Raw genomic sequence first — 14,590 nt, 5'->3', positions numbered from 1 at the left:
GAATATGGGAGCCAGTCTGGCATAGTGGTTAATGCATCAGGCTAGAAACCGGGAGATCTTGAGTTCTAGGCCTGCCTTGGGCCAGTCACTCTCTGCCAGCCCTAGGAAACAGACAATGGCAAACTACTTCCAAAATCTTGCCAAGAAAACTGCAGGGACTTTTCAGGCAGTCGTCAGGAGTCAAGTCTGACTCAAAGGCAGGTGCACACACACGTACACACACAAAAAATATACCATATAATCTTAAGCCAAATTCAAACAAACCATTTTATGGCTTAGTTGAAAGTGTGAACTAGGTTAGAGTGGGGCAGTAACAACTAATAAACCAAGACCAGGGAATCTTTTCTAACCAAAACACTGGCTTGGTTTAAGTATCATATAAAGCTATAGTGCAGCTCGTTTGCTTTGGGCTTAGAAAAATGTGTGAACTACTTAAACACAAAATAAATTACTGCTGTTGTCTATTGCGACCATTGTGTCTGCAAAACATCTTGCCATTCAAGAGGAATGTATATGTGCTTCCTATTAATTTTGTCCTTCATTGGAGCAAACTGAATCACAAACAGCTAGGAGATTGGTTTAGGACTTCATGGCTGAATTCATACACCACACTTAAGCCAATGAGTTAGGGATTTAGCATACACACAACCAGTTAAGTTTTCTTTATTGTAACAGGTTATGTTTTTTTGTGATTTACTGTGTTTAATGTACTATTTGATTCCAGAAAGCAATTCAGAAATTGTGTTTGATGAACTCAACTTAGCATGTCACACAAACTAAGAACAGTGGGTTAACTCAATAAACCATAGTTTAGTTAACTTTGGGTAAGCACATTATGGAAATACACCCAGTGTAAAGGCTGCATATTCTATGTCACAACGCAGAATTGTACTTGCGACCTTTTACAAAGTAATCCATTCAGAGTTTGGAAATCTTAGCAAGCTTGTCCTTTATCCCCAAGGACCATCTTATCTTGAACATTTGCTTGAAACCGGATTGTCGGATTCATGGAGGCTTCAAGTCCTCTGTACCGATCCCTTTGTTTTTAAGGAATCCCTCCTTTCTCAAATGAAAATCCATCCCCCTTCCAAGGCAGGTCAGCTAAAGAACCCACAAACCCGGAGCTACCCCATCTGGGCTGCATACCTCTGGACGACCACAAAGCGGCAGCCGAGAGCTTTCTGAGGCTCTCTCCCGCCACCTAACGGTCCTCCGGATTTTTTGCAGCCTAAATGTGAGCCCCCCACCCCCACCCCCACCCCACGAGCCTTCGAGAGTCCAACCGCAGGAAGCAACTCTCACTGAACTAATTGGAAAAAAAAAAAAAAGTATCAGCTCAACGCCTAAGAGAGATTTTACCATCCTTTTTTTTTTTTCTTCACTTCTCCTATCGAGCTCGATGGCTCTGATTTCCGAGTAAATCTGCGCGGCGCTTTGAAGCCAGCGCTTTTTTGTTTTTCTCCCCCCTTTCTTGACGGAAAGAAGCAGAGGATAAGTCCGCACGGGCGCTTCCTCCGGGGGAGGACGGAAGAGAAGCGGTTTTCTTTCGTGTAACGGGGGAGGGAACAATCCCGTTTCTCCAGCTGGGGATGCTTCGCAGGATCCCTGCCGCGCGCGCGCGCACAAGCAGACCTCAACTTCCCCGTGGAGGGAGAAGACAATGCCAGGGAAGATAAGGGCGCCCGCCTAGGAAAACCAGTTCTGCCCCGGCTGTTTGTTTACTTTCAAAGATGGACTCGAGAGCTGCCGCTCGGCTCTTTTCCCGCTCCCTGCCCTTCAGGGAAATGCCACCCAATCGGGCCGTCGAGCCTCCTGCGCGAAACCCCTCGCCTGCGCGCGGCGTCCGGCGTCCACGCTTCAATTACACGGGCGAGCCCGGCGGACTGGAGCGGGCGAGGGAGACTACAGTGCCCAGCGTCCCCTTCTGCTCCCTGATCAATGGACCTTATTTGAATAATCTGTGAGCTCTTGGACTCAGGCCAATCAGCTGTCAGGGACCCATGATAAATCGCAATGCATTATTGATAATCATAATTACTCTGACATGCGCATTCCGCTCTTTGGGAGTAATTTCCCAACTCCAGGAATTTGTTGTGAAGAAGAAAATAATTGCTACTATTTTGCTCCCGATGCGTGTGCACCATGTCGAGGCGCAAGCAGGCGAAGCCCCAGCACATCCATTCGGACGAGCAGCAGTCCCCGGATGTAGCAAATGGTAAGGGAAGACCGGGGGAACGCCGGTCAATTACCAACTTTAATTGATGGGAAAAAGAAATCAACTAGGGGATCGGATTTGAGGCGGGGGTGGGGGTTGCTTGCTTTTGTGCGCGTGTGAGTGGTTCTTTCTCCCACCTACCCCGTTGCGCATCGGGGTTCCTTGACCGGGATCCTGAGCCAAACAGACCCTTTCTGTATCTGGACCACTTCTGTTTCATCCTGATTTCTCACGAATGCGGGAGCAGATCGGAAAGAGTGTGTGTATATCTTTATTTCTTAACGTGAGACACCCCCCCTTTTTTTTTCATTCTTTCCCTGTGCCTTGGTTCCCTTTACGAGTCCGTGCTGGATCTAGCTTCGGAAAAATTTTAATTTATGGGGGGAATCGAACTCTTAACTCAGACTATTTTTCTTTCAAAAAATCCAGGTTTTCCTGGTGGGCGATTCTCTTTCCCCCAAACCCCCTCCGGTTGGGAAAAGTTTTTCGCCTCCTAACTGTAGGGTGCCTCTAGCATCTCCCCCCTCCCCAAGATTACTTTGAGGCAATCGTAGCCTTATATGCTAAGAGTCGCGGCCAGAAGGTAACTCCCTAAATATTTCTGGAAGGGAGGGGACCGCCGAGAGGAACACTGCGAAATACCTTTTGTGATATCCCCCTCCCCCCCCGTTTGTGTCCCTATTTGGACGGGCTGCTGCTTCTCCCTTTTAATAACTAAAAACTCGCCGAGAGAGATTACAATCGCTCGGGACCTTTGTAGCCTGACCTCCAGCCATCTTTGATTTCCGACTTCCTAAAATAACTCCCGTGAGCTAATATGGTGGGGGGGGGGGGGGGGGAGGACAGCGAGCTTTTAAAATCTTGCCGAAGTAGCTGCTTGGAACGACTTTTTCTTCTCCTCCTAATGCTGATCTCTTATAACTGATAGCTTAGAAAGAATGATCATGTTTTTATCTTTTCGCAGATTTAAATGATTTTTGATATGGGGGTGGGGGTTACTGAAAGAGAAGCAGTTGGTAAAAGCTCAGAACTGGGCAAAATATAAATTGGGGGGCTTTACATTTCAGGATGGTGTGCTGAATTTGAGATGGGGGCTTTGAAACCTGAAAGGTTTTGGAAAACTGGATTTCAGATCCATGATCCCTCTTTTTTTCTTTCTTTTTTTTAGGGGGGGGCGCATGGGAGATGAATGGACTCACCAGGGAGGGAAGACACTTTAGGAATGGCCAGTTTAGCAGACAGTCCTGAGCTTTGCAGTTTCGGATGTGGGGGTGGGGAGACAATCTAATACTTTAAAATAGATATTGGAAACTATGTCTAAGATATTTCCCTAATCCATATGCCTCTCTCCCAGATTTATTTGAGATCTCTCCCCCGCTCCTCAGGCATAAATGCAAACTTTGGGATGAGGTCCTCTTTTAATTTTATTTTAAGGAAGTGGGGGGGGGGAGGTGAAGATACCATGATAAATGATCCGCCATCACAATTGATAGAAATGTATATTTTGGAAAGGGGGTGCAGTACTGGGTGCAAGCCGCAGGAGGTTTGAGTCTCTTTCCCCCTCCCCTCCTGCCTCTTTCTTTTCAGTCCAAATGTGCAATTGTTGAGCCCGGTTAATGGTGATTTAAGAAAACGGGGAGCGAGCCAGAAGGCTATAAATCCCATGTTTAATGCATGACTGTTTTTCCTTTGTGCATCTGGTTAGGATGGAGCTGGCGCGGGGGGGGGGGGGCGCGTTGGAGGTGATGTTTCCACATGTAAATCTCGCTGCCGGCAGCTGGAGAACCCACCCCGGAGACTGTCTTGAAACAAAAGGGTTAATAACTCCTTTGGAGTTGCGTGCTGGAGGGGGGAGCCAGAGTAATCGGACGATTACTTAGATGTGCCTGCTTAAGTGTATTCGTGCTCCCGCTGCAGAGCACCCAGGTTCCAAAATAATACTTCTTAAATCAATTTATCACACGCACAAATTAATTTGCAGCAAGGCTTCGGCATTGGGTTGTCGCTTTGGCGTTGCGGAATATGAAGAAATGAGGCGGGAGAGAAAAAAGGCAACGTCTTGATAAATCTTTGAGTATGTTATCAATCTAGGAAAAGCATCCACTCTTCTTAAATCGCCCTGAATTGTTTGTTTCTCGTGCGGATCCGGGACGTTTCGATTGCTCTGCTGCGCCACCTGGGGGACGCGGCCTGTGTTGCGTGGCCGGTCGGGTTAGAAATGTGGATTTATTTTCACCGCTTTGGGGTTTTTAATGCCTAGGGTCTGAAGGATCAGATTAAATGGACAGCGACACCCAGACGCCTATCTTCGCAGGACGCTGCTAAAGATTCACTGAATGAATTTTTTGAATAGAGAATAAGCCGATGATGCTACTATAACATTAAAAAAACAACAACTTCCATTTGGTGCCTTTCAGATGAGTTGGACCAACTCCTGTATAACAGCAAATTGCAGCAGATCCAGTTCAGCCAATCAATTAAATCACTGTTAGAATCTGCACTGAGCAGGAGGTTTGATCTCCCAAATTTCTTTAAACTCTCTGGCTGAATTCACATACAACAAAGCCAAAACACGCTTGGCTCCCGTGTTGCGTGAACCCAGCTAGAGTGGGTTCATTTATCCAATAAAAAACTATTAAGCAAATTATAGTTTAACACACTGTCTGAACCCCACTGTGGTTCTCCATCCATTCCAGCTCTGAAAGGGAAGTGCTCAAGAAGAGAGAACCGGATATTTGGGACCTCAGCTCTGGTCAGCTCCAGCCAATATGGCCATTAGTCTGGGATTGTAGGAGTCCTAATCCAAAAAATTGGCCAATACTCAGATAGGCAAACAAGCATCTTGTGTACTTTAAGGATTGTGGGATTTAATGTGGCAGAGTTATTGGAGGCAGGTAACACCTTGATCTGCTGTGGAATAGCTGTTCTGCTTTAACAATAAATCAGAAAATATAAGCCTTAATGTGGTTAGTTTGGTTGGGCCTTTGCAAAGTGAACCTCACTATTGTGGCTAGTGAACGGTTGATGGTTCTGTGTGTGTTGTATCAATGCGGCCCTTGTTTCTTCTTCCATTTGTAACCTCAGGATAACCCTGAGAGATAGTAGTAGTCAAGTACTGTAGGGAATTGAGCCTGTAGATTTCATATTTAACCTTAGCTACTGCTTCAGAGGGTTTATAAGAGAGCCAATCTGGTGTAGTGGCTAAGGTGCTGGCTAGAAACCAGGAGACTCTTTGAGTTGTAGTCCTGCCTTAAGGATAGAAGCTGGCTGGGTGACTTTGGGCTATCTTCTCTCTCAGCCAAGCCTACCTCACAGGGTTGTTGTTGTGGGGAAGATAGGAGGTGGAGGCATTAGGTATCTTTACTTATCCAAAAATAAAGGCAGGATAAAAATCTAATAATAAGTGCTTTCCAAAGAATGGAAATTGTGATGCATTAATGTAGATTTCTTACCCTTTATTTTTATATTGGGGGATTGTACTTAAATGGTGTGGAGAATTTTTTTAAAGGTGAGAAACTGATAGAGGATATCAGACTGTTAACAGTCTGCATGGAACAAGTCTAAGAGCTTAGCTATATCCAGCTGATGCACTTTCAGGTATGAAAACCGTAAAAAAGATTTCTTAGGGACATCTTCCTGCATCTGGGAGGGAGGCATAATTCAATCAATTTTTTTTTTTGGCCTGAAATGAAATGCAGATAGAAATTTGCAAAAGAATATCATGTGAATTTTGGGGGTGGGGGTGGAGTGGGAATGGCAATCAATTTGATGGGTTAAAAAATAGGTGATTTACTTAAGAGCTACCATTTCATACTGAAAATTAGCATTTCCCACTCTCCAAAGGATTTTATTGCCCATTGCAACTGCTAACTGTCCTTAAGCCAAATTTATTTTTCTTAATATGCAGGGTTTGACTGACAATATTTTTCCATATGAATAACTAGAGCATCTTCAGTTTGTTTGTTTTTTAAGGATTAAATTTGAAAGGGAAAAACAAATGTAAAACAGTGCGGTGAGAGCTCTTCCTTATTCCATCAATCACTTTTTGACAGATACTGGCGTGAAAGAGATCTCCAAATATCCCACCCCAAACAAGCATGAGATCATTTTATTTTAGAAAGGAAAAGATGAAGCAAAACAAGCCTTCCTTGGTAAAAGAAAGTTTCTTTCAGCAAAAAAGTAGTTTAGTGCTTACAAGAGAAGGGTACTGGGAAGGTAAGGGAGGTGGGGAGGTGCCTTCGCAATGATTTTCTTTCTGCCCCCACCTTTTTTTTTTAATGCAAGTGAAACATTATATTGGCTGCAGTGATTGGGCCTTTACACCGAAGCCTCACAGCTTATGACGCTTTTGACAAACTTCTGCTCTAACCTTTGCCTCCTCCTGCCTTCTGTGGGTGGTAAGTTGATGTCAAGCTTACAATTAGGACTCTCCTGCAATTGACCTTGGCAGCAAGGTTTGGGGCTGTTTTGCTTGGTCTTAAAACACTGCCCTAGTGTTAAGTGTGGTCTGGAGTTGCCTTGTTTATAATTGGAGGGGCTTGGTGGTGGAAGCGAGGCGGTGCGGAGGAAGAAATGATTCTTGGATAAGGTAGAAGCAACTTGTTCCCCTCTTCTCTCTCTCTCTCTCTCTCTCTCTGTTCCCCAGCGGTGCAGTGCAAGCCGTTTGCAATCGAATGAGATATTCTGTTATTACTCAAATACATGGCTTATGGCTTGTAGTGGCTTGTTTGATGTCTATTTTTTTCCCCCAGCTCTGATCTTTCAATTCAAACTCAGCCCAGATCACTCGTTAAGAATTCTTTTATGGATCTTGCAGTATTTTACATAGCTAGATAGTGTTATGTTTATCAATGCTTTTTGATATGTTTATCATAATGCTTTTTAAATGCTTATCGAATGCTCCTGGCAGGAATGCGGTATTAGCCAATAAGGATGAAGTCATGACTCTTTTGTGCATAGATAACACCTCAGTTGTGACCCTGTTTTTGTGAAATGCCATCAGTCTAATTTTATTTTAAGTCTCTTTTGTTTCCTGTATCTGTCTGTTTGTCTGTTTTGCTTAGAAGGCTGCTCCCTCTGATATAAACATGCGGATTTATTTAATTTGATCCATCCAAATGACTCTTGAGGATTCCAACATTTTCCCTCTCTCTCTTTAATCCTTTAAATTCATGTTCAGTAGCCTTGATGGACTTCTTCACTAAAGCTTAATGTTTCTTAAAAAGGTTTGTCACTTGAAGAAAAAAAAAAAGCCATTCCTTCAAATAGTTAATATGACACGCTGTTCCAAGGCAGCGTATCCAAGCCCATTTACAAGTGGGTAAATTCCTTTCTCTTCTGTGTGGCTTATTTGCAAGTAAACACGTTTAGCAATCTCCGATCTCTCCATAAATGTGTTGGTGTTTTGCATTTTCCCTAATTTGGTGCAAGACTTTAAAATCCAGGAGACTTTTATCATCTGCTTGACATGTGGTGTGATACTCAGAAACTGCTGTGACAATTTGATTTGTGTTTTAACTTAAACTGCTGAAAGCAAAATCAAAAGCCTCATACATTTTAATTTTTTGTTACAGTTGAACACAAAAGGTTCTCACTGGGCCACATGTGTAACTAATTAGTATTGATTTAACTCTGAGAATATCTAATGGTGTTATCTTTAGTCATGCTTGGGATACTGGAAATGTTTAACCAAATAAAGCAACACCCTTCCTGCCCCACCCCCCATACCAAACCTACCATGTGCATGAAATACTTGGTCAAATGTCTACCAAGAAACAATTTGGCATTAGTGGCTTTTGGTATTGGCCAGGTGGTTAATGTCCCACCTGTTTGTGGGACAGGTAAAAAGCTTGTTTTGTGGGACAGAGATGTTGACTTGTAACATGATCTGATCACAGTGTTGACAATGGTATAATTCTAATAGGAGCAAAACCATCCATATTCTGCCAAGAAATGAGATCTCAAAGCGCTTAACCTTGGCTGAATTGTGCCCTATTTGGGAATTACAATCTATGCCTTGGCGGACAACTTTCGAAAACAAATTTTTAAAAACTAATCCTCATAATGGAGTAGGATGAATATAATAATTCTCTGAAGCATGAGAATTCTTTTGGAACAAATTGGATCATATCAGCACTTGTAAGCACTTGAGTAAATTAAATCAGATTATCAAAGGGCACCAGGGAAAACTTCATAGACTTGTGCTAAATACTGATGCCCAGTTTATAGCATCGGGCCTCAATATAGCATGATGTCATCTACACTTTAAGAACTGCTTCCTATTTCTTGTGAATCTAAATTTCTCTGCTGAGTTCGGTGCATTTGAGTTATTCAGTAAGTTTACAACATCTTAAGAGATAAAATGCCTATATATTTTGGGAAGGGGTACAGAATCTGATAGTCACACATTGGATGTGGGGTTAAAATACCTTAGATTACCCTTCTCCAATGTGATTTTTTCCACATGCATTGGAATCCTAACTCCTATCCTCCCCAGAGAGTATGCCCAATTTAAATCTAAATTTCAGCCTACACCTAGACCTGTCTTCTACAGTATTTTCTCAAATTTGAGAGGACGAAGGGAGGCTTGGATGAGCTATTCTTTCTGGTCTCTTGTCTAAGTAATGGATAGATTTACATTCTGATAAATGATAAAATAGCTGTTCTCAGCTTAGGTATGTTGAACATTGAGTCTTTTAATTCTTAACCAACATGGGATTATGGAATATGAAATTCATTGTACCTGGAGGGAACCAGATTATATTTGTTCAAAAGCAAGGTGAATAGCAGTCCTCTTTTTATTTGTTTTTTTGATAGTCACCCAATCCCTCCTAGATCATACCCAGTTTCAGTGGCAAACTGCTCAAAAATGGTGATACTGTTTGGACAAAAGAAGAGGTAAAACTAGGTATGTTAAACTCCATTAAACTTCATTTTTAATGGTGAGGACTGCTCACACGCACTCCAGTGACTGAAAAAAGGCATAATTGGCTGGCATTTGTACATTATGCTAAGTCTTTAACCATGGCTTATCAGTCATGATGACAAGATTCACACAGCATGCTAAACCAAAGTAAAGAAGGGTATGGCTTAGCCTAATGCATGAACTTGTCTGGGCATTTCAATGCACATTGCTGAGCAACAACAGTGGATTAGAGGTATTGCCTTCAAACCCTGCTTGCGGTTTATGAGGATTCTTAGTTGGCCATGGCGAGAAAGCAGGATGCTGGGCTAAGTAGGCTTTTGTGCTGATTCAGATTTTTTTGTTTCTTTTGGGGTTGTAAAAGGCACTCTTAATGCATGGGTGTTTTGATTACGTCTGTTCAAGTCTAAGTAAATGTGCTCAAAATGGTACTAGGATCACAAGTATTTGGGGAGAGTTGCATGTTGCCCTCCAATCTCTTCCCATGTAGGCTTTCTCTATAGCAGGAAGCAGTCTACTTGGCAACTAAGATTTAAAACCAGGCCGGTATGATCTGTGACCTATCAAGCTCAGCCTCACCTTCCTTGGTTTGTGAATTATTTATCTACACCCATCTCCTGTAGCAAAATGGAAGATGCATCATGTCTTCTGGAGGGCTGCAAGATAATGGGTATGGGAACAGTGTGACACAATTTGGTGAGTCACAGTTGTGCTGGTCTAATTTTACTTTTGTTTGCTCATTTGTTTCCTTATTGCCTGGATTTACTTATCTGGCTGAATCAGGGTTGACAGGTAGCCCTTACTCAGGAACATAACCTAATATTAGATACACTGGATGGAAAATTATAAAATGGTGGTTGGAGAATTCAACATCCCATCTATTCCTCTCATTTCCTCCTCCCCATTCTCAAAGCTGCTGGATCTTCTTTATCTCTTATCATAGTCTTATCTCAGATAATTCAGACAGGCTTTTACTGTGATTTTCTTTGCTGATTCTCCCTGCCCAAAATTCATACTGGCCTCCCCTAGTATTAGGAGGTTCCCCTGATTGTTTCTTTTGAACTTAGATTTATCATTCTTTGTATGGAGCAGATTACAGGTGAGTGACCTGCTCCTATGTCAAAAAGTACCAAGCTGCCCTAGACCTTGGGGTTACTTACTAGACCTTGGTTCCTCATAGTTGGGGAATTGTGCAAAGATTGGTAGCTGGCTTCTTTTGTTCAGCTTGACCTTCTTCTGCAGTGTGAATCGTGTGGAGTTAATATACCATTGTAAGCATTCTTCTACACTATACCTAAAACTCAATGGCATTACCTTTCTGGATTCCTCAACATTATATACTGTATTTGGTCTTCAAGCTTTAGAATCTTATCTAGCCCTGTTCATTGAATGCATAGAGAGTGCAAAATGGATAAAGAATGGGGTACACATGATGCCCTTTCTTTTGCTGTCCACCATGTAATCACCTGAAAGTCTACAGGAATGCTGTATATTTCTTTGCTTGAATGCAAGAATAGCTGTTTGCATGATTTGGAAGCCTGATTTATTAGAATTCTGGATCACGTAGAGAACTGCATGTATATTCAAATCAACATGAGGAGACTTTCCTTTCAGATCCCTGCTGAATGTTGGAGGTTCAGGAATGGAGGAGGCAGGGCTATATTGCAGCCCCATTCTCTGCACGTGTTCAGGTCCTCCAACTGAAGAGGGCTAATCTTGCCAGTATTTCTAAGGTTTGTCAGCATCTACTTACCTGATTGTCCTAAAAAAAATAAGCTCTGCTTCTCATCATCAGAGCTAGAATTCATGTATGCATGTGCCAGTTGGAAAAAAGGTTAGTTCTTTCAAGCTTTTAATGAAAGTGGCTAATTCATGGCTTCAGTTGAACTACTACATTTTTCAAAACGCTTGTAATCTCTGTAGGTAGGTTTATTTGCAAAGCTCTTGTACCACCGCTCTCTTTCATTACTGAAGGCCGCGGATGCATCCATTCCAACTGGTATGTTTCTGATAATGGTTCCATCCCCACATGAAGGAACATATGAGTGTCATAAAAATACATGTATAGGTGCAATAGCAAGTTAAGACTTGAACTGCCACATCCCCAACCATTGACCTAGTTTGACTTTTGGTGGGCTGCTTTTACTAGCAACTAGTTGAGTTGAATTCTTTTGATCTTGTGATTGTCCAAAGTAAATTTGGAATAGGGAAAGTTAGATATACATGCTGCAAATTGACAGCATCCACGTGAGAGTCTGCAGGTTAAATATGGGGTGTTATTTCCAAGGGGATCGTTTGCATTGCACATTTTTCTGTACCTCTGCTAAAATGGTGCAACTTGCAGTGACCTCCATACAGTACTGTGCAAAAGTTTTAGGCAGGTGTGAAAAAATGCTGTAAAGTAAGAATGCTTTTAAAAATATATATTGTAATTGTTTATGTTTATTGGTTTACAAAATGCAAAGTGAGCAAACAGAAGAGAAATCTAAATCAAATCAATATTTGGTGTGACTACCCTTTGCCTTCAAACCAGCATCAATTCTTACACTTGCACACTTTGTACACTTGCACAAAGTCAAGGATCTTGTAGGATTAGAGTCAGGTATATGATTAACCAATTATACCAAGCAGGTGCTAATGATCATCAATTTCATATGTAGGTTGAAACATAGTCATTAACTGAAACAGAAACAGCTGTGTAGGAGGCTTAAAACTGGGCGAGGAACAGCCAAACTCTGCTACTAAGGTGAGGTTGTGGAAGACAGTTTCATGTCACAGGTCATACACCATGGCAAGACTGAGCACAGCAACAAGACACAAGGTAGTTTTACTGCATCAGCAAGGTCTCTCCCAGGCAAAAATTTCAAAGCAGGCTGGGGTTTCAAGATCATCTGTTCAAGCTCTTTCAAAGAAGCACAAAGAAATGGGCAACGTTAGGACCGTAGACCCAGTGGTTGGCCAAGGAAACCTAATGCAGCAGATGGAAGACACATCATGCTTTCTTCCCTTGGACATCAGAAGATGTCCAGCAGTGCCATCAGCACAGAACTGGTGGAAACCAGTGGGACTCAGGTACACCCATCTACTGTCCAGAGAAGTCTGGGCAGAAGTGGTCTTCATGGAAGAATTGCAGCCAAAAAGCCATACCTCCGACGTGGAAACAAGGCTAAGCGACTCAACTATACACAAAAACATAGGAACTGGGGTGCAGAAAAATGGCAGCAGGTGCTCTGGACTGATGAGTCAAAATTTGAAATATTTGGCTGTAGCAGGAGGCAGTTTGTTCACCGAAGGGCTGGAGAGCGGTACAATAATGAGTGTCTGCAGGCAACAGTGAAGCATGGTGGAGGTTCCTTGCAAGTTTGGGGCTGCATTTCTGCAAATGGAGCTGGAGATTTGGTCAGGATCAATGGTGTCCTCAATGCTGAGAAATACAGGCAGATACTTATCCATCATGCCATACCATCAAGGAGGCGTGTGATTGGCCCCAAATTTATTCTGCAGCAGGACAATGACCCCAAACATACAGCCAATGTCATTAAGAACTATCTTCAGTGTAAAGAAGAACAAGGAATCCTGGAAGTGATGGTTTGGCCCCCACAAAGCCCTGATTTCAACATCATGGAGTCTGTCTGGGATTACATGAAGAAACAGAAGGATTTGAGGCAGCCTACATCCACAGGAGATCTGTGGTTAGTTCTCCAAAATGTTTGGAACAACCTATCTGCCGAGGTCCTTCAAAAAAGGAAGTGCACTTCTAGGTGCAAATGTACCTAGAAGAATTGATGCTGTTTTGAAGGCAAAGGGTGGTCACACCAAATATTGATTTGATTGGGGTTTTTCTTCTGTTTGCTCACTTTGCATTTTGTAAATTGATAAACATAAACAATTACAGTATATATTTTTGAAAGCATTCTTACTTTACAGCATTTTTTTCACACCTGCCTAAAACTTTTGCACAGTACTGTATGTGAACTGTGACATCACGTTAATCAGTTCTTGAATGAGAAATTATTTTCACCCGCTTTCCATTTTGAGGGATACCAAACACTTTCTGCCAGTTGCTGTGGTACATGAAAGATCAATAGAACATTTGTTTCTCTAGTCAATCATTTCATTTAAAAGCGAAGAGAGTTTGGCTCCTGTTCAGAAGTATCACAATTCATTGGGCAGAGTTTTCAGGGAAGAGGTGGTGAGCTGAGGACCTGGCTGTCATATAGCTTCAAAAAAAAAGTCAAGTTGGTGGCCATGACTGCACAATCAAATGTTAAACAGGAGGCATGGCTTGTGGCTGCCATCTTGCTTTTTTGACATCCCCCTATAAACATCTCTGCTGGCATTTTTGAGTAGGAGCTTATGGTTGAGTCTTATTTGTAAACCCAGCCAATTGTATATTAAACAAATCATAGTTAAAATAAACCTGGGAGGGAGTGATAGCTAAACTGTCCATATGGAGATCTGCAACATTTGCCCAAGCACTGTAATCAATTTTACTACATCCTCACAAGCCTAAAAGGTGTGTCGATGTGGTAGAACTTATATCTTGTGCCTAACTAAATCATTTACTAAATTTAGATTCCTCCTTTTCTTTGAGAACTCAGGACAGCTTTCATGAGGTTCTTCCCTAATTTTATTCCCACAACTACCTTGTGAGTGAATTAGGTTGAGAGCCTGGTTTGAAGGCATGCCATGAGTTCATTAGTCAAGTAACTTGGGCCTCCCTGGTCCAAAACCCAATAACTTTACCACTACACCATGTTGGCTCTCATGTAATGATATTGGCTATCCAACCTGGATAGCATTGCTCATGAAAACCTTTCTGGAAGGGGAAAAGAGACAATGTACTTCTTCCCAAAAGGAAGGAAGTTTATAGCTATTGAGGACTTGTGGAATGTTCATTGATATGACAAGCAAAGTCCACTTTCTCTTACAAGGGGCCACCAGCTTTGTCCTTGTCTCCTTCAACCCTCCAGCCTGGTTAAAGTTCTATGGACGGTGCGGGAAAAGGGCAAGGATACGTGATGTAATTGCTAGCAGGTGTCTGGAATGTCTGAAATGGGATGATTTTTTAAAAAATGCCCTATCTTATTCTAGAATAAATCCACCTTTTAGTTTAACCAACTCTTTTTGTTCAGTTTAAAATCTCTTCTTTTTCAGTAACTTGCGTTCCCCAACAAATGTGCTTGATTAAGTAGCGGCTTATTCTTTGTGGTTTGTTGATTTGCAAGCGATCGCACGTTCGTGTTGCAAGCATTCTTCTCCTTGTGCCAAAAAATACTGTCTGCCTTCCAGCTGAGGCAGGAAATGCTAACAAACATCAGGCTGATGATTGCTTAGACACTTTGCACGCTGCACATGTTCAGGTTAATGGGGGGGCTGTTAAACCCCCACATCTGCATTACGGAGCTGAAATCAAGTTAGTCTCAGATTTGATTTTATTTTGAAAAACAAGA

The 14,590-nt window shown here is 42.3% G+C and overlaps 1 protein-coding gene across 1 annotated transcript in view; it reads left to right on the top strand.

Annotated features, from left to right (window-relative positions):
* Nucleotides 1–1,668: 1,668 nt before the first annotated feature.
* Nucleotides 1,669–14,590, top strand: part of SALL4 (spalt like transcription factor 4) — a 31,316-nt gene continuing 18,394 nt past the window's right edge. The window contains exon 1 of the mRNA XM_007443375.3: nucleotides 1,669–2,215. Coding sequence (XP_007443437.2) covers nucleotides 2,143–2,215 — 73 coding nt within the window. The 5' untranslated portion in view covers nucleotides 1,669–2,142. The remainder of the gene's footprint in view (nucleotides 2,216–14,590) is intronic.

This window comes from Python bivittatus, unplaced genomic scaffold, assembly GCF_059951505.1.
Source record: "Python bivittatus isolate LINGU-HERP-01145 unplaced genomic scaffold, Pbiv_v1 ctg000700_np1212, whole genome shotgun sequence".
NCBI classification, from domain to species: Eukaryota; Metazoa; Chordata; class Lepidosauria; order Squamata; family Pythonidae; genus Python; species Python bivittatus.
This window is presented reverse-complemented; position numbering and strand designations above follow the sequence as displayed.